Raw genomic sequence first — 18,153 nt, 5'->3', positions numbered from 1 at the left:
GTTTCTAACCATGGAGGTCATCTTCCTAATGAGGATGGCCATCTTTCCACACCTCCTTTGGCCCGCCATTTGTCTGCATGGCAGTTGCCTGCCTTGCACAGCTGGATACAGGCCTTCTTTGCTTTGCTGAGTCCCTCTCAGCAGCTGTGAAGGACCATCCTAGAGTCTCCATGGGTTTGGGCAACCCTCTCTCTTGGATTGTAATGACCGTAGATTGCGTGCCTGCAGGAGAAGCTGTGCCTGAAGATGAACAGATCAGTGCAAAGGACCAGAAGAACCTGGAGCCTTGTGATAACACCCCGATTATTGACAACATCACGCCGGTTGTTGCCAGCATCTCGACAGAGGAGAAGCAGAAATATGATGAGGAGATTGCCAGTCTCTACAGACAGCTGGATGATAAGGTGGGAACCTTTGGGTTGACTCCATTCGCTGGAAAACTGCAAAATGGAAAACTAAGCCAAAATGGGTGGGTGTCTCTCTGTATTTCTGGAGCACCATGAACTGGAAAATGTCCCAAAGCTCAAAACATGGTCACTGCATAAAACCAGATCATGTCCTTTCCTGTCAGTTCTTGGCCTCTGTTCCCTCTGCAGATAGTGTTTGGGAGTGTTCTCCATGAATTGGAGCCAAGCTTGCCTTTAATTTTAAGGGCTCAGTACAGGCTTTTCAGCACTCCTTTTCTTCAGTGATTTTTGTAAAATCCGTCAGCAAAATGTAATGTCGTCTTGGAGTCACAGGAGAAAGAAAAAAAGGGAGACTATATCTTAATATTTTTTATATATTTATTGTGTATTAAAATTTTAAGGAAAATACATAACCATCCCCTGGGGCTCCTTTGTTCATGTTGTTCTAGCTGTGAGCGCTGCCTGGAGTGCAGGTGGCTTATTTATTTATTTGCACAGCTTGAAATACATCATTGGCACTTAAAGCTATCAGCCATACATTTACTGAGCGCTTGCCGTTAATAGCTTTGGCTTGCGTGAAGATAAGTAGTGGGGAAAAAAAGGCATACTGAACCCATTGACCATTAAGGATGAGAACAGCTTAAACTTTATCTAGCAAAAGTTGTTGTGTGTTGATGGCATTCAAAATAACAGTTAAGGTCTTTAAGAAATTACAGCTTTTCTGTGATGGAGCATAGAGCCCCGGTAGCAGTCTCTAGCTTTTACGTATTGATTAGAAAAAGAAAAAAAGTCAGTCATTCTTTCACTTTCCCTCATCAGTTGTAGCAAAGCCCATTGAATTATTCTGGAGGGAACTGGCAGCAGGATTGCGTTTCACCCTAGAAAACATGGGAAGCATAATTTGGTGCATTACTGCAGTACTATCGGAAATGAGAAGGTATTTGATCCCCAAAACAAAACCAAAATGTTGCCATGTAAAACTTGTTACAGTGTAGACCATTCTTACATTATATCTGGGAAAGGATTCGATGTATTCTACTTGGTATCTGTATTTTTTATTGGAAATCAATCTATTAGCGTGCTTGTCAGTGCAATACAAAATATCAGTTGACTCTGATTGGGTAAAAAGCAACCTTTTATCTTTGCTAAGTTCCTTTAGAGAAGGATGTCCATCACAAGAAGAGATGCACTTGGTCAGGTCCTGTGCTCAGTGCGCCTGTGGCGGTCTGGGGGAAGGACCTGAACAGTGGAATCCATCGTCATTTCTTCTCTGTATTTAAGATCAGCTCCTGCCCATGAGGATGCCGTCTCAACAAGGAAGTTGAATCATAGAATCATAGAATTGCTGAGGTTGGAAGGGACCTTTAAGATCATCGAGTCCAACCTTTAACCTACCCTGACAAAAGCCACTTCTAAACCATGTCCCTAAGTGCCACATCTACCCTTTTTTTAAACACCTCCAGGAATGGTGAATCCACCACCTCCCTGGGCAGCCTATTCCAATGTTTAGTAACCCTTTCAGTGAAAAAATGTTTCCTAATATCCAATCTAAATCTCCCCTGACGTAACTTGAACCTGTTTCCTCTCGTCCTATCACTTGTCACCAGGGAGAAGAGGTCAGAAATGCCAGTAAAAGTGGATGCCTGGCTGTGCATTACCTGGCATTATTTTCTGCAAGGGCTGTGACGGAGTAGGAAAATACAAATTCTGCAGTTGAGGGTCCAAGTTCTGTGTTGTGGTTCGAGCTTCCTCTGTCATTAAAGCAGTTCAGAGCTAGCTGTAAATTGTAGTTGGTTAATAAATTTATTTATTATTTATAATAATTATATTATTATTATAAATTATAAATTTACGATCTCTCTTCAGCTGAAATTTAGGGACAGAGTAAGAAAGAGAAGGGGTGTGTATGTATTTTTATATCTATAAAACATCACGTATGTTGGCAAAGTCTACTGCAAGTGATAAGGTGCAACTCTGACTGTATCAGTATCTTGTTTACCATCAGGGACGCCTCTGCTTAGGTATATACCAGCGACAGCTGCATGCATACATTGCTTTTACTATGTAGCTCCGTGTATGTGCATTTTTCTCTCCTCTCATACCACTCAAACCTGCACAAGGTTTGCTTCGGCATTATTCTTGCTTCTTTATTAGAAAGGGGAAATAAAAGTGACCAAACAAGAACTGTGAAAAGAAACTAAAAATGTCCAACTCTATTTCATTGCAGGATGATGAAATCAACCAGCAGAGCCAGTTGGCTGAAAAACTAAAGCAACAAATGCTGGATCAAGAGGAGGTAAAAAAACAAAAGACAACAAACAGAAACCCCTTATGCATTTTGCTTGTGAGCCCCTTGTTTAGCAATTCTGTCACAGTTGTTGACTAAATATGTTCATATTAACTGGATAAAATTCAATCAGTAAGAGAAACCTGTGTGACAGCTAGGTTTAAACTTCAAATTTCTTAATATCCTCAGAAGAGCATTAAGCCTTGATAACTCCGTATAATAGCAAACCGTCCTGCTGGGAAGCGATGCTGGAAGTACCAAGATAGGAGCATGGCCAGTATTTTTTTACTTCAAAAGTGTTTTGCAATATGTCTGTATCCTTTCAGGTGTCCAGACACTATGGACCGTAGGTGGTTAACAGATTTCCGGATTGACAGTATAAAGATTAGTTCTGGTAATGTTCATTATAGTCCTGATGTTCATTATTTTGGCAATTAGATAGTCCTGTGAGAAATCTGTGAGTCTGAAAAATTGATTATCGCTGCTTCCACAGATTTGCTTTAAAATCTTGGATTGCTCACTTTAAACATTTTATTCCATTCTTTTTGTCTGTAAAATGAATGTGGCTTTTAAGATGGGGACTATGACCACTAAACTTAGAGTCAAGTCATTTCCTTTTCTGTCATTTGTTTACGAGAGGTTTTGAAGATGTAAAATCTGGCAATAACACTAAATTACCAAGTTGCCCAAATGTTGCTGTGATATTTCTTGGAAGATGGCTTTATGCTGGTTTTCAGACTGTGGGAAACGGGTATTACCGTGGTGTGGAGGTTCACTCGTCATTACTGTTCCAAAATGTTGGTGTCTCTTTGCCGTGATTCCCTTGGATTCTCCCAGCTGCCCGAGCCCCTTCAGTTGGAGTACAGCATTATTCTGGCTGCTTTTTTGGGGTGTGAAACCTCTCTTGTAATTGAAAAATGATTCTGTCCATGCCTTAACCAGGTCCTCAGAAAGGGTCGCCAAGGTTTGGCTCCTAGCAGGGAGAGAACAACCTATGAAAATGTCTGTTACTCGTCATTTGTGACTTACCTGCCACCTTGGGGGACTTTATCCTCACTGCAGGAATTACCAGCTTTATTTTACTCCATGATTAAGCTCTTCATTCCCTTGCTGCAACTTTCTTTTGATGACTCTGTATTACGTGCTGCCCATGTCCATGGCTATACAAACATGAGAGAATTTTATGCATTCTAGGCAACATTATTTTTGGATGTGTGTTACTTACACCATCTCACTTCTCCCATCTTTTTTACATCAGTGTTCTCATCTAAAGCTTATTTTCCCTCACGGTTTTTCTTATGTCTTATTTTTTGAGCAATGTTCCTTTCTTTGTATTACAGATTTGGGAGCATGCTGTACCCTGGCTTATTCCCCACCCGCTGTGTTCCAAACTCAATATTACATCTGGAAGATGAATCAGTTTTTCAGTGGTCTCTAATCCTTGCCTTAGAGATCACTTTTTCCCCTTTTTCGCACATGCTCTAGCCTAGCTTTGCTGACTTACTGAAGTCTCTGCAGCTGATGTTGCACCACTAGTTCAGAAGGTTTTTAGCTGTTCATCCGATAAGCTTGTCCACCTCTTTGGAAGCTAATGCAATATTTTTGTTTTCTTCTTTAAGGGATTTGAATTAATTTTTTCAAGGTTTTGTCTTGCCCACGTAAGCTTCAGTGTGGGAGCGATCTACCTGTCCTGTCTTGGAGCCTGTAATTAGCTCCGTGATAGATGTGCTGCAGAGCAGCTGCCTCACTCTGCTTCCCCCCAATTAACCAGAGCACTTTTTTTCTGCTTGATTAAGCTAGCAGGTTAATTATAAATCTAAGGCCTGCTGCAGATGGCACTGTGCTGATACTGGTATCTTTTGGTACCTTTTCACCACTGGCTGTTTCTTAGGGGGTGTGTTTTGGGGGGGATTCTGAATCTTCGGCCCTTGCATCTCGCGTGCTGTGAGCAGATCCCTGAAACGCTGCAGCCATTGTCTCCTTCCCTTTGTTTATAACTGATCGGTATAATGCGTTATTAATAGCTTTTTAACATCTTGGTATATTTTTCCACATTATACCAGCAAGAATCTTCTGTGGAGCTGTGTTTATGCTCTAGGTGATATATAACACTTCCCTTTACTTGAAGTCACAGTAATATTCACACAGAAAAATTTCTTAAGTAAATGTAAATAATAGTTCCATCTGTGTTTAGTAGAAAGATTATTTTAAGCTATTTTGTTGTTTAAATATTTACATGCCATCTGGCTTTGGCAATTCAGTGGGTTTTTCTGTAACGTGAGTGCACTTCTGAGGCTGCAGCATTACCAGTGAGATAAATTTCCCTTACATCTGAATCCTCTCTTCACCACTTTGGGCACGTGCCAGTGTCTGAAGCTGCCTGGTTGGTTTCCTATTTTCCATTAGCACTCTGAGCCAAAAAAAGCAATGTTCTTCTCTGACATTCTCCTTTTAGGTGGTCCGTTTGAGAGAGACGTTTCTGTTTAGCTTGGGGACTTGCGCTCAACTTCTTCATGGCCCGGGGGCCAGTGGACAGTGGTGGGACAGGTCAGGAGAAGTCCACCCAGCACACTTCGGGAGTGCAGGTGTTGTTCTGCTGTTCAAGAGAGCTGCAGTACAGTAATATTACACTAATCCATACATAGGAAGGCTTGGAAATAAGTGCATTCTGTGAATGAATGTCCAAACTTTGCTGTTAGCATGAGCATGAATGCCTTCCCGCATCTCATGCGCTAGTTTTATACGTTATTGTTCTATATTTTATATCTTTATGCAATGCTAAGTCCTGATTTTGTTATTATTCTCGAAAGTACAATATTAGTAATAAATGTTAGGTGGCACCTTTTCATTTATTTTCACATCATTCTGCAGCATATGGCTGCTGTTGAGACTGGTTTTGTGCTAAGAATCCAATAGCTGAATTTTTGAGACTTTAACATCTGCATGAAGGTGGAGTGGTGCAAGGGCAAGGGAGAAGACCATGCAGCTGACCTCTTGCGATCAGCACTCTCACTGAAACTTCAGCGTCTCTCTTAGTAGCAGGCGAAGGGTAACTTTAATAAGTTTTACAAATTGGAAATATTCACTAGTATGTGTGAAGTCTGTATTTTCTTCTTGAGTTAATATTTTGCCTCAGCAAATGTGAGCAGCTAATCTGTCTTCAGCATCATGCTTCAGATGATACGTAAGGGTAATCATCACAGGTTTGCTTATCAAAGTGTTTCTCTAATGCCACAAGATCTTTGAGACTGCCTCAGACAGCCCTTTTACTTGGTTCGGTTCAAAGCTGTGAGTCTGTGTTTAGACATTTTACTTTGTGGTATTTTTTGGTCCTTGCTGCAGCATTGGATTGAGGGCAGAAAATTTCTTTGGAGCTATGATACTGTTTAAAATAAGTTTCTCTGCCTCAGTCTTGTGTCATAACAGGATTTGATTAAGACTTTTCTTTTCATTGAAGTTCAGAGCCTTTTTTGCTCCCTTCAAATACATTTTGCTGAAACTGATGGTGTTTTGGGTAGAATAGCAGAATTTCTTCTCTCCTGCTGTCTTTTTCTTGCACTTGCGCTTTCTTTCTCTCTTTGTCTGTTTTTTCCCTTTTCAATGTTGTCTTTTGAATGAGTTCTTGGGTGACTTAACGTTTCTGTGATATCTGCTTTCCAGCTTTTGGCCTCCACTAGGAGAGATTATGAGAAGATTCAGGAGGAACTGACCCGTCTCCAGATTGAGAACGAAGCAGCGAAAGATGAAGTGAAAGAGGTCCTTCAAGCCCTGGAAGAATTAGCTGTCAATTATGACCAGAAATCCCAAGAAGTGGAGGACAAAACAAGGGCCAACGAGCAGCTGGCTGACGAGCTGGCACAGAAAAGTGTAAGAGCACACTTCTGTGTTCTGGGTCCCTAATTCTGCATCTCCCCTAAAGATTTCCATAGGGGTTCCCAGATAACTGCCAGCCTCTGCCATTTCAAGAATCTTTCAGATCCTGCTGCCAAGTATGTTCTATTTAGTTTAAAAAACGGAGTAGCAGGGAAGCTGTTAAAAGATCCATATTTGCCGACGCTACCCTCCCTCTTCTATCTTAATTAAATGATAAAATGAAGATAACTCCGAAACTGCTCTGTGGAAGCTGGTGGCAGGTTGTGGCTCTCCTGCGACCTCTGTGTTTTGCACAGCAGAGCAGCAACTGAACTGAATGTGAGAAGTGGCCATTCTGTGGTTTGGTTATTTAAAAACTGTATTATGCCAAAAAAAAATGTGAAAATCTGCTTCATGCAAATTGCAGCTTTTATGTTTTTCTGGACTCTGTGCTGTGAAGCAGGAATTTTGTACAGAGTCAGGAGATCTCAAGGAAGGAATCCAGAAAAAATTAATCTTTTTCAGCTGATGGGTACTGATCTTAAGGAAACAATCTGATTTTTGAGATTGAGAAAAATCAGGATTGGGTTGCTAGCTTAATACATCCTCGTTCCTTAATTCATTATACAAAGAGAGGAAGCTGTTGTTAACAGGTCTATTTTCATGGAAGACTTCGTTATCAACTTCAGTGAAACAGATTACTATGAAATCCGTTTGAAAAAAAATTGAGTTTTATATCCTTCTATACCTGTTTCTCTGTGGTTAACCTGCTTTGCCATGTATTATGCAAATAAGATTCTTACGGGATTTACTACATTTAATAGATCTAAAGTAGCCTTGTTAGCAAGTGCGTTGTGAAAGTGGATTATGGCAAGGTGGAATTGTAGGTGGCAGTACACTGAGCCAGGAGGCACCTTCAGGAAAATACAAGACAATACCGTGTACCTTAGATGTCGCAGAAGAGCCGATGCCCAGTCTGCAGCGGGGGGATAACTTTTCCTTTTAAACCTTTTCAGAGTGCCCTGACAGCGACCCAGAGGGAGCTGGGCCAGTTGCAGGAGCTCAGTAACCATCAGAAGAAGAGAGCTACAGAAATCTTGAACTTGCTGCTTAAGGACCTGGGAGAGATTGGAGGAATCATTGGTACTAACGATGTTAAAACAGTAAGTCAGTTATCTTTATTGCTTGCCCCACCCCCACCTCCCGCAAAATAAAAATACTTGATGTGGAATATGTGTGATGCAGCAGTTCCTCCTCCCAGGACGCTGCTGTTTAAATCCCGGCCTCAGCACAGAGCGAAATACTGAAGAGATCTTTGTCGGGGCCAGAGATGGTCAGTGTCTGTGCACACAAATACCACTTCTGTTCCCAGCTCAGTGTTTGAGGCCAGACTAACGCGGCCCATCTGTGTGCTGATGCATTTATTAAGGGGCGGGCAGTGTCTGAGTTCCCCCCAAAACAATACATATGTAGCTCTACTCCTTCGTTAGCTGGCATGATCCAGTATTCCCAGAATCTGAAGAACCTTTTTAGGGGAGATTTGGCTTCTGGGTGGTCACCTTTTTGTTTGGAGTTTGTCCTTAAACTGTCGTGTGGCTGAAGGTGATCGGTTCTCAAAGCCAGAGGTCTGTACTGACAGCTGTCCAGGGCACCTGAATGAGATCTGCATGGAAATTGTGTTTTCTGCATTCTGGTGTTTATTGCCTGCCAACAGTGGCTGGCTTCATCTAAGAGCCCGCTCTTTCATGTGTGTTTCTGAACACAAGATGCTTTAAATATACTGATTTCCAGCACTGGTAAATTCGTGCTAGATACCACATAAATATTTACATGATGGTAGGAGCAGCTTAACTTTTGTGTATTGACTAATGACCTTTATAGAGGAAAAATTGCAGAGGATCATTTTTCTCTGAGGTAAGAATGGGAGTGAAGGTCATTGAAGCAGCAGAAACCTTGGTATCTGGACATGCCTGGAGGTGGTGCAAATTTTGGCCACCTTTGCTTTGAAACTTGTCTTCTGCCTGTCCCTTGGGTTTACAGGCACGGTGAAGGAGGTAACTACTCACTTTGTCATGCTCCTCATGTTGTAGATGAACAAAATGCTAAGCCTCAGACAAGATATTTGTATAGTCATTGCTAAATGGCACATCTCTGGAAACTTTTCACGGCCTGGAAAATCTTCTGGTGGCTTTAAATGGACAGATAAGATGACATTAGCACCATGTAGAAAAGAGCAATTGGTTAAGAAATTAATTCTCAAGATGTACATATCTTACTTGCAGTGCACTCCATTTTCTTACTTTTTGTTCACTTCTCAGTTTTTGAGCAATGATCTTTCCCGAACTTTTGCAGAGGTCAAAGGGAAAAGTGAGTCTGTGCAGCTGGAGACTGAGAGCTGTTGATGTTCTGCTAATACCCCCTTAGATCAGCAGATACTCCAGCCTGCTCTTACTGCAGTGGACACCGGCCCTGTTGTCTGATGTGGTTGTGCAGATGCCAGGCAAGATCAGACTTCGCTAGATGTTACAGCAGCCTCTGGTGGCCGTTGTAATAGGAACTATAGGAGGAAATCTTTGAAAATGGAGGTGGAGCCTGTTTGATACAAATTTTTATAGTAACGAAGATGTCAGCATTTTACAGGACAGCTGTCAGTGTAAATAAGGCCAGATTGAGAAGCGTTTAGAAGAATAATTTCAAATTTGTTGGCAATTAACGTCTTCTCAAAGTGTGTTTAATTTCAGACCAGACCGAGGGGTTTGGAAGCGGTTGTATTTTTAAGGCTGTTGGGAGAAGCCACAGCACGTGTTTCCTTCCCTTTGGTGGTGTGGGGTAAAAGGCGAAAAGCAGATGAAGTTGCTGGCCATATGCTCCCTCCACGAGAATCTTCACAGCTCGTCAGTGGGTTACGTGAATTAAGTAGTTGAAGAAAAATCATGAAGAGAAGGACGCGCAAATATAAGGCACCACGTTAAACCAGGGAAGGAAATGATGTATAAATAGAATGATACTAATATTTAGAGACGAGAGCAGTTAATTTCCTCTTGCCGGGTGAGATTTCCAGACCCATGTCTGTCTTACAGCTCCTTATTGAAGAAGCACAACACTTCAAGAGGAGAATTCTTTAAGGAGTACTTTAAAAATGCTCCTCCGCTTTCAGCTGCTTGAAAGAAGGAAAATTTCCTGTGCTTGTGACATGAGAAGGTTTCTCCAAAATATGCTCTTCCCATGATGGCAGGCTTGCTTACTTTAGATGTTGAACCACTAAATTGATGGGGCGCACTGTGAGTGCAAGCCTTAATTTCTCATTTTTGAGGGTCATCAGTGAAGATTGTAAGAAACAGAGTGGTATAACCTCTTTAAAGGTGACCTGAAGGTCTGTGGGTACTTTCTCATTCTGACAAGAGTTTCGCAGCAGGAAGACTGCTTTGCATTGGCTTAACTGTAAGAACCACACCTTCAAGATTGCGACCTGCTGTGTGTTTAGTTAGCAGATGTGAACGGGGTGATTGAGGAGGAGTTCACCATGGCGCGGCTTTACATCAGCAAGATGAAGTCTGAGGTGAAGTCTCTGGTGAACCGCAGCAAGCAGTTGGAGAGTGCCCAGATTGACTCCAACAGGAAGATGAACGCCAGCGAGAGGGAGCTTGCAGCTTGCCAGCTCCTCATTTCACAAGTATGTTTGTTCCTCCTTCCTTGTCCCTTTGTAGCAAGGTTTGATGACTTTCTCAGCCTCCTTCCTTGTGAAACGGGTGTGCTAGAATTCGGGGAGCTGAGTGGTATTTCTCATCTGGTTTGTTGGTTTGTTTCTCTCTTCTCCCATTCCTCCCCTCAATGTTTTTCAGCACATTCTGTGGCAAGATCGTGTCCTGTTGTAGATCTCAAAATGTTTTCTATGGCGTAATACTGAAAATCCTCCTCAGAGTGATTCCCTCAGCATGAATTTTTGTCTTGTACCTCCATTTTAAAAACAACCTGAGAAAGGAAGCAGTGATTGTATGGTTCACCAGCAAAACATTCAGAGAGCCCCCCGTATCTGGTCTGTTAGTATGCTACCAAGACAATTCGGCAGCAATATATAAAATAATGCATTATGGAAAACATTGCCCTATAAGTTAGAAATCCGGATGATAGGAGGGCTTCACAGTGGGTGGCAGTTACAAGCAGTGACGCTTGCTGCAGCCCGCGGCAGGGGAGGGGGCTAATGCTTTGAGAGGATCAACTGCTTTGAAGTGGACATGCAAAAGGCAGGAGACAATCCAGTTTACTGTATTTCACTTGCTACCAGCTATTCAAAGAAATCCTGGAAGAAGGATAGCCTCTTGTCCTGCAGCAGAATGGCTTTACTAAGTTCTGCTTAATACAGCTGTAGCTGTAAGCGTATCTTTACAATAGCACCAACCCAGAGGTCTCAACCCCTCTCTGCTGAGAACAGTGGACCAAGTGAACAAGTGCTTCAGTGGCCTTATGAATAGCATGTAATAATTCCCAGGTAGTATCTCAATTTTATCCCCAAAGTAGAAAATTTTAATTCAATTTTTGATGTTTTCCCTACATTCTTCACTATCTTCTAATAGCTAATATTTTCTAATAGCTTCACATAAGCCCTTCTCATTCAAAAGGATGTTTCTATGATTCTATGATTCCATGTTAACAAGAAAGAAATCATCAGGATGGCTGGGGAGAGTCGATCTGAGCTTCTGCAGGTTGAGGCATCCAAGAAGTCACCTCAGAAGCCCAGCGTTCAGCTGGTTTTAGAAAGCTGCTGCTGTTTGTTTAACACCAAGTCATGAGCTTCTCATGATGTTTTGGAATTACCACCTGCACTGTTCAGCATGTCTTGGACTACTACGTGTGACCTTTACAAATGCAGTCTGTTTGGGTCCGTTAGCTCCTTCTCAGATCTTTCGCTGTATTTTCTCCTAGTCATCAGCTCTGGATGTGGAGAGCTTTCTATTCTTCCTCCTTTATGTAGGACAGTACCTGAATTCCTAGATAACAAGTTGTGGTACTCACCTCTCATTGCTATTCCCCATGTCTTTAAAGCATGAAGCAAAGATCAAGTCCCTTACAGACTACATGCAAAATATGGAGCAGAAGAGAAGGCAGCTGGAAGAGTCACAGGACTCTCTCAATGAAGAACTTGCCAAGTTACGTGCTCAAGGTACAACATTGCATCTTGTGGTCATCATTTCTTTCACCAAGTATGTCTGAGAAAATTCAGTATTGGCTGAAGTATTGTATGTGCAGTAGTCCTACAATATTTTATTGTCCGCGTAGTATTTTGCAGTGAAGACGTAAAATTGTGATTCAGAATATTTAACACATTGCACTTCCTCGTAGTACGTTACACTTCAGATAAAACCAGAATTAGCCCTCTCAGTCTAGCCCATTCATGAAATACAGAGAAACTTAATTTTTCAAAAGAATCAAAAACTTTATGACAAGCTTCACCTTGTGCTTTAATGATGTGAGGAATTTTAAAAAAACCCTAAAACAACAACAACAAAACCCCAAATACTTTAGCCAAACAGCGCCAATCAATCTTGCTAAATCTTTATTCTGTAAATTCTTGGATATCCGTCTAATTTCAGTTGTCCCTCTGGCAAATGCCCTGCCACGTTCAAGAGGAGGGTGCTTCCCTTAGGGTCAGGCAAAAGGTGTGTCTTTCCTAGCTCCTCTACAGGATTCATTTTAAGAACTGCTGGTTTCTCTCCTTCTGATTTAATGTGGAAAATGTGTATCAGAAGCAGTTCTTGTAGCATTGCTAAATTCCTGGTTTATGTAAAATTACAATGTGACCTAGTAGCCTTAACATTATTCTGGATTTCTGCACCAGGGATCTTCTCTGACTCCGGGAGCAGCAGGTGGTGACAAGACTTTTTTTTTTTTTTTATTAACATCTTCTCTATTTTTAGAATAAATTTTTTATTCCATCTCCTGATTTTCCTACCCCACTTTTAAGATATAACCTGGTTCTGGTGGCACCGTTTCCCTGGAGAAAGTGAAAAGGGACAAGGAGGATTGAGATCAATAGGGTTACAAGGAGACAAGAGCAGGTTGGAAAGGAGCTGGATGGGCTGAAAACCATGTGGGCTGTTAGTAAAGGAAAAGGGGGTTTGGGGCAGTATGGTGACAGGTTGGGTACTGCAAACCATGGCTGTCTCTGCCCTTCCAACGCTGTCTCCCTGATCCCACTGCCCCCTGCAAAAAGAGGAACGTGGTTTTTTTTAAATGGCTGGATGTAGCACATCCTGGAACTATGCGGTTAATTCTCAACTGTCTCCAACTCTAAACAGAAAAAATGCACGAAGTCAGTTTCAAGGATAAGGAGAAGGAGCATCTGACCCGGCTTCAGGACGCAGAGGAGATGAAGGTAGTACGTTGTGCGGCAATTTTAGAGGGCATTTGTCAGTGAGATCATTCATTAAGCTGATAATTAGGGTGTAATTTTGTCTTCCCGTACACATTGTGTGCTTTTAGAAAACCCTTCCAGCCTCTGTCAGAATTGCCAACCTCTGTTAGAAAACCTGACCTCATGTAATTGAGCGACCTTGGCAATGTGAAATTAGAGAACTTGTTAGTATTGAGGTTGTTGATCAAATTATGGAAAAAAATAAGTTATAGCCAGAATATCTGAGGTGAGGGCATCTTTTGGCACCAGCGTGTAAGGTGAGCCAGCTTCAAGGAGTAGAGAGGTTCAGTGGCCTGTGTTTGCTAAATTGGAGGTGCCTGCGTTCTTCAAATCTCACGACCGGATAACCAAAGTTTAAGAGCCCCTATCCGTCCTTGACAACAGTTTTGTTACGTATGATTGAAAAAGGATATTGATTCACCTCTATGTTACTCTAATTTTTTGCCAGTGGAACTCCGCTGAAAGTCAATTTGCTAAGTAGCGAATCGGGCTGCTGGGGTTAATATAATTCAGGTACTGAAATTTGATAAAAAAAGAGGCCAGACCTCTTTCCCAAATAATTTGGCAAGAATTCTGACTCTCTCCTAGAAATAATAATCAAACATCAATCTGTTTTCTGGTATTTTTGTCTTCCTCGGGAATGCAAAGAAGAAATTTTAGGCAAAATTGTGCGTGTTGTGTTTCTGATGGGGTTGCAAATTGCGGAAAAGGAAAAACACAATTTTAAAAGGGATAGTGATGGAGGTTTGTCAGCTTCATAACTTTTACCTGCATTATAAAAAGTTAAAGTTATTAAAACAGTTGTATAGTTATTCCTTACATTTGGAAGGAAAAAAGCAAGTCTTTTATTAGCAATTTAAAGAGATGTATGGAGTTTTTCTTGCTACTTGAGATATACCTAATCGTGGAATTTAAATAACAGGGCTATGGATAAACAATTTTCAGAGAGGGGGAGGGTGTTTTGGGTTTTACTTCTGTCACAAGGATAGCTGAACACATATTTTCATGGTGAATAAACAGGTGAAATAAGAGAGGACTGGTAAAAACAGTGTCATTCTTGGCACTTGATGTACTAACACCCTGGCTTTCACATGCGGTAGTTCTTGCAAGAAAATGAGTAGAAATTGGTGTACATCTGTTGCTAAAAAATGCCTGAATTAAATGCTTGGATGAGTAGATGCATTTTTGTAATCATAGAATGATCTACCAGGCAGACTCCTGAATTAACCAGGTCTGATAAGCTTCCCTCAAATCCAGAAAGAAAGGTTGATTTAGCTGACACGTACGAAGGAAGCTTAACTGTGTGTTACTTGGTTCACGTATGGCTGTGGTTTTTGCGCTCTGCAGAAGGCCCTGGAGCAGCAGATGGAGAGTCACAGGGAAGCCCACCAGAAGCAGCTGTCCAGGCTGAGGGATGAAATTGAAGAGAAGCAGAAAATAATTGACGAAATCAGAGAGTATGTTCACTCGCTCCATCACTTTCTCTGGTCCTGTCCTGTCCTGTGACACTGTAGGGTTTTTTTCGTTTTAATTGATGTCCATATATTTCGGTGTCTCACAGAAAGTAGTGTCCTTACATGCAACAGCCAACCCTCTAATTATTTTGCACAGTGGATTACAGTGCCTAGGGCTTTATTGTGGAGCTTTAACAAGTCCATAAAATTATAGAGAGGAAAAAGAAAGCATAATGTTACACCTGCAGCTCAGTAGATACGAGAAGCTTGGAGGAGAACAGATTTTAAAAGATAAAAGTTTTGAGGGCCCCTTGTAGTAAGTAGTTCTGCCACAGACTTTCTGCAAGTCTGGGTGGCTCGAATGTGTCCCATTTTTTGCACCCTTAATATTTCTTCCTGACACGGCAACGTAACTCTCTTAGTCAGATACTCCAGCACTTGAGAAACGGAGTTCTTTGCTCCTGTACTCTCGGGTTTGTCAGTGTTCATAAAATCTAGGCAATCCTGAGGTAGCGTTTATTCTTTCATCATATTTATTTTGTGGCCAAAGACTAAAACCAGGGAAATAGGAACATGGGGAAGCAGGACAGAAAGACTGCAAGAACAGTATGTGCCCTTTAAGATACAGAAAGCAAGCCACTGTATTTAATTATCTAATGTTTTTACATAAAAGCTATTGTTCTTCAGGTTCTTTATTCTTAATGTCTTTCAGAATTTTTCAGTAGAGAGTTACAGCTTTACTTTCTCTGTCTAAGCCAGTTTTGTTTATGGAGATTTCCCCACGCTCCTTGGTGGGGTTCAGGACTGAGCTGTACTGACTCTTACTTTCGCATTTCAGTATGAATCAGAAGCTGCAATTGGAACAAGAGAAACTGAGCGCTGATTATGATAAATTAAAAATTGAGGACCAGGAAAGAGAAATGAAGCTGGAAAAGCTCATGTAAGTCTACAGTTTTCTCATCTGGTGTGCTTGAATATAGTGTCTTTTAATGTGTCCACAGGAAATGTCCTAGTGAGAAACGTTTATGTTGAAATATTCACACTGAAAATACCATTTCAGTAACAAAGCCAACATACAGTACTAAAATTATTACCAATTACTACGTATTTTTACATCATAGGCTTTTTAATAATGGATTTGATTTAACAGTGAATTGATAAAATCTGAAAAAGATTTTTTTTTTTAAGAGCTCCAATTTTATGAAATACTGTAGCAAGAGTTAAATCCCCTATTTATTCATGCACGGCAAAAACAAACAAGAAAGAAGCTGGGGCTTTGGGGGTGGCTGGGCTGGGCTGGTAGTAAATCAGACATCTGAGTAAAAGCTTTTCCTGGAAATGAGAGATAAAAGTGTCGTGTGTGGACACAACAAATGGAGATGGTGACTCAGCCATTCCAGGTGAGAAATTTGCGTATTTGGGACAGTCGGAAGAATAATTACAGATGCAGAGACATGTAGAATTTGCTGACGTCCGCAGATGTTCTACTCAAACTGAATGTTGATTGATTCTCTTCTGTCTTGTTATGACTTCAACATTTTTGATTTGTGTTTAATGTTGTGATCTTTCTAGACTGCTTAATGATAAAAGGGAACAAGCAAGAGAAGATCTTAAGGGCCTGGAGGAAACAGTGGTATGTCTTAATTACACATTATTGAGCTTTTTTTCCCTAGGTCTTCATCACTGATGTATTACCAAACACTTTTATCTGTGCCCAAGGAAGTTAACAATTTATATCATAATAGGCTAAATTTGTGCATTTTGACAAATTATTGAAATTGAATTTTAAAATTTAAGCTTAAATACTATTATTATTGCCTCCTGTGAATAACTATCATCGGTAAGTCTACCAGTACTCGTTTGTTTTGCTGTCCTTGTTCCTTCCAGTCACCTGAAATAACCAGCGTACGGAACAGCGTAGCTACAATTAGGTAATACATACCTGCCTCTAACGTGACCAGGGAAACAGCTTACCGAGAAATATGATATTGCGCATGTGATGTTAAAAATGCCATCTGTGATGGATGACTTCAGTCGTGAAGCTGTTGCTGCACAGTTTTGTTGGAAGCTACGTTTTTACCTGTCTACAAAATATGCAAGCTTTCTCAAAGATCTCAGAAGCTGGTCAAAACCATAGCTGGTTTAGGGGCATCATAAAGTTATTTTTGCTAGTGTTAACATGGTTAATAACTCAAATCCAGCATTTTCTTCTCTGTGTGATGCTTTAAAAATTCAGTGGATAGTGGCCTCAGGATCAGTTGGAGTTCATTTCTGAAGCTGAACTATTCAGATCCTTTCAGCTTTGGCTCCCGATGGCTCCCACACACATAAGCCTTGGTAAATAAACTCATGCGAGGGACAGATTTAACCAACCTTTTGGATATGAACTGTTCTCATTAGATACTTACAGAGCTTGCACGTAGACTTGATTGTCCCTGTTTGCCAAATGAATTAGGCAGCTGGAAATCAGAGTTAGGCAGTACGATACCGTCAGCTTGCAGAAACCCAGATGGTGGCTTTTTATATTTTTGAATAAACACCTTTGAACTATCTTACATTAAAATTTTATTCACTTTGTTAGAGTTTTAATAATTACTGCAGCAGGAATTGAAAATCAAGCATAGAGAATTACAGGAAAACCTGAGCCATCAAAGGCCAAACGGGGGCTCATCCCTGCCCGTTGGTGTGGGGAGACACCAGGTTCCACGGGCACCGTGTGTCGGTTGGGTGGTGACTTTGAGAAGGAAAGGATGAAGAACAGTTTTGGTGGGACCAAAACTTTGGTGGGACTGTTCTTTCTCCTTCCCAGCACTGGGCTGGTGAGGAAGCAGAAGGGGGCCTGGGGGGGGGGGGGCGGGGTGGAGCCTGCTGGGGCAGCACCCCGAATGGGAGCTCTCGGGGAGGGGTCTGCTCTGCAGCTGGGCGTGACTCAGAGTGGCTCAGGGTGCCCCTGCTGGGTACCACATCACTCACACGTACATAAACTGGGCTTGTAATGTACGGTTTCTAGCAGTCCATGAAGGAAGCTTCTCTTTTTTGGTTTCTACTCAGTTTTGCCTTTTTCTTTTGAGAGAGAAAGATAAAAAATTCAAGATCAAAAGATTGTAGTCATGGTGGAGCTTATTGAGCAATTCATTTAAATTCCAGTCTGTGAATGGATAAGCATAAAACGGGAAAGCTAAGGTTGCTCTTACCAACTTTGGAAAGAGAGTTGAGCATGGCTTTGGCGCAGTACGGGGCTGGGGTGAGCTGCCTATCCACATAGTTCCCTTTCCTGCACACGGATTAGTGCTTCCGTCCTTCTGGGAGTAGGGGCAGGGCTGCCACTTCTTGTGTCACACCTCCAGTCTGGAGTCAGGCCGTTATTTTGCTCAGCCTGAGAAGTTGATACATATTAAAAAAAAAAAATCTGGGAAAGCCTGGATTTTTGCCAAAACTGAAAAAGCACTTAAACGTGTTAAGTGCCTGTGAATAAGCATTCACAGCGAGCCAATGCGTTTGCTACAGAGTGACTCCAGAGCTCTTTCGCGTCGCTAGATGTGTGTAACCGTGGCCAACTTGTGAGACTTCAGCTTTCTCCTGTTTCTACCCGCGCCCTAAGACAGAGCTGACATATTTTCCAAAGTAGCTTTGGTGTGGTGAACGCCTTGGGAGGTGCAAGAGCTCTTCAGCGTGGGCAGTGCCCTTCTGTGAGCTTGCGTATACCTACAGGCAGGTTCACCTCTGTAAATAAATCACAGT

General features: G+C 41.6%; 1 protein-coding gene across 1 annotated transcript in view; it reads left to right on the top strand.

The window, feature by feature from the left end:
• The window catches only part of KIF5C (kinesin family member 5C), an 85,276-nt gene that overhangs the window by 52,986 nt on the left and 14,137 nt on the right, over positions 1 to 18,153 (top strand). The window contains exons 12-21 of the mRNA XM_054210196.1: positions 229 to 404; positions 2,635 to 2,703; positions 6,355 to 6,561; positions 7,563 to 7,709; positions 10,031 to 10,219; positions 11,590 to 11,707; positions 12,843 to 12,919; positions 14,306 to 14,415; positions 15,251 to 15,352; positions 15,985 to 16,045. Coding sequence (XP_054066171.1) covers positions 229 to 404; positions 2,635 to 2,703; positions 6,355 to 6,561; positions 7,563 to 7,709; positions 10,031 to 10,219; positions 11,590 to 11,707; positions 12,843 to 12,919; positions 14,306 to 14,415; positions 15,251 to 15,352; positions 15,985 to 16,045 — 1,256 coding nt within the window. The remainder of the gene's footprint in view (positions 1 to 228; positions 405 to 2,634; positions 2,704 to 6,354; positions 6,562 to 7,562; positions 7,710 to 10,030; positions 10,220 to 11,589; positions 11,708 to 12,842; positions 12,920 to 14,305; positions 14,416 to 15,250; positions 15,353 to 15,984; positions 16,046 to 18,153) is intronic.

Source organism: Rissa tridactyla, chromosome 7 (genome assembly GCF_028500815.1).
Source record: "Rissa tridactyla isolate bRisTri1 chromosome 7, bRisTri1.patW.cur.20221130, whole genome shotgun sequence".
In the NCBI taxonomy this organism is placed as follows: Eukaryota; Metazoa; Chordata; class Aves; order Charadriiformes; family Laridae; genus Rissa; species Rissa tridactyla.
Note: the sequence above shows the minus strand (reverse complement) of the source record. Positions and strands in the feature narration are given on the sequence as shown.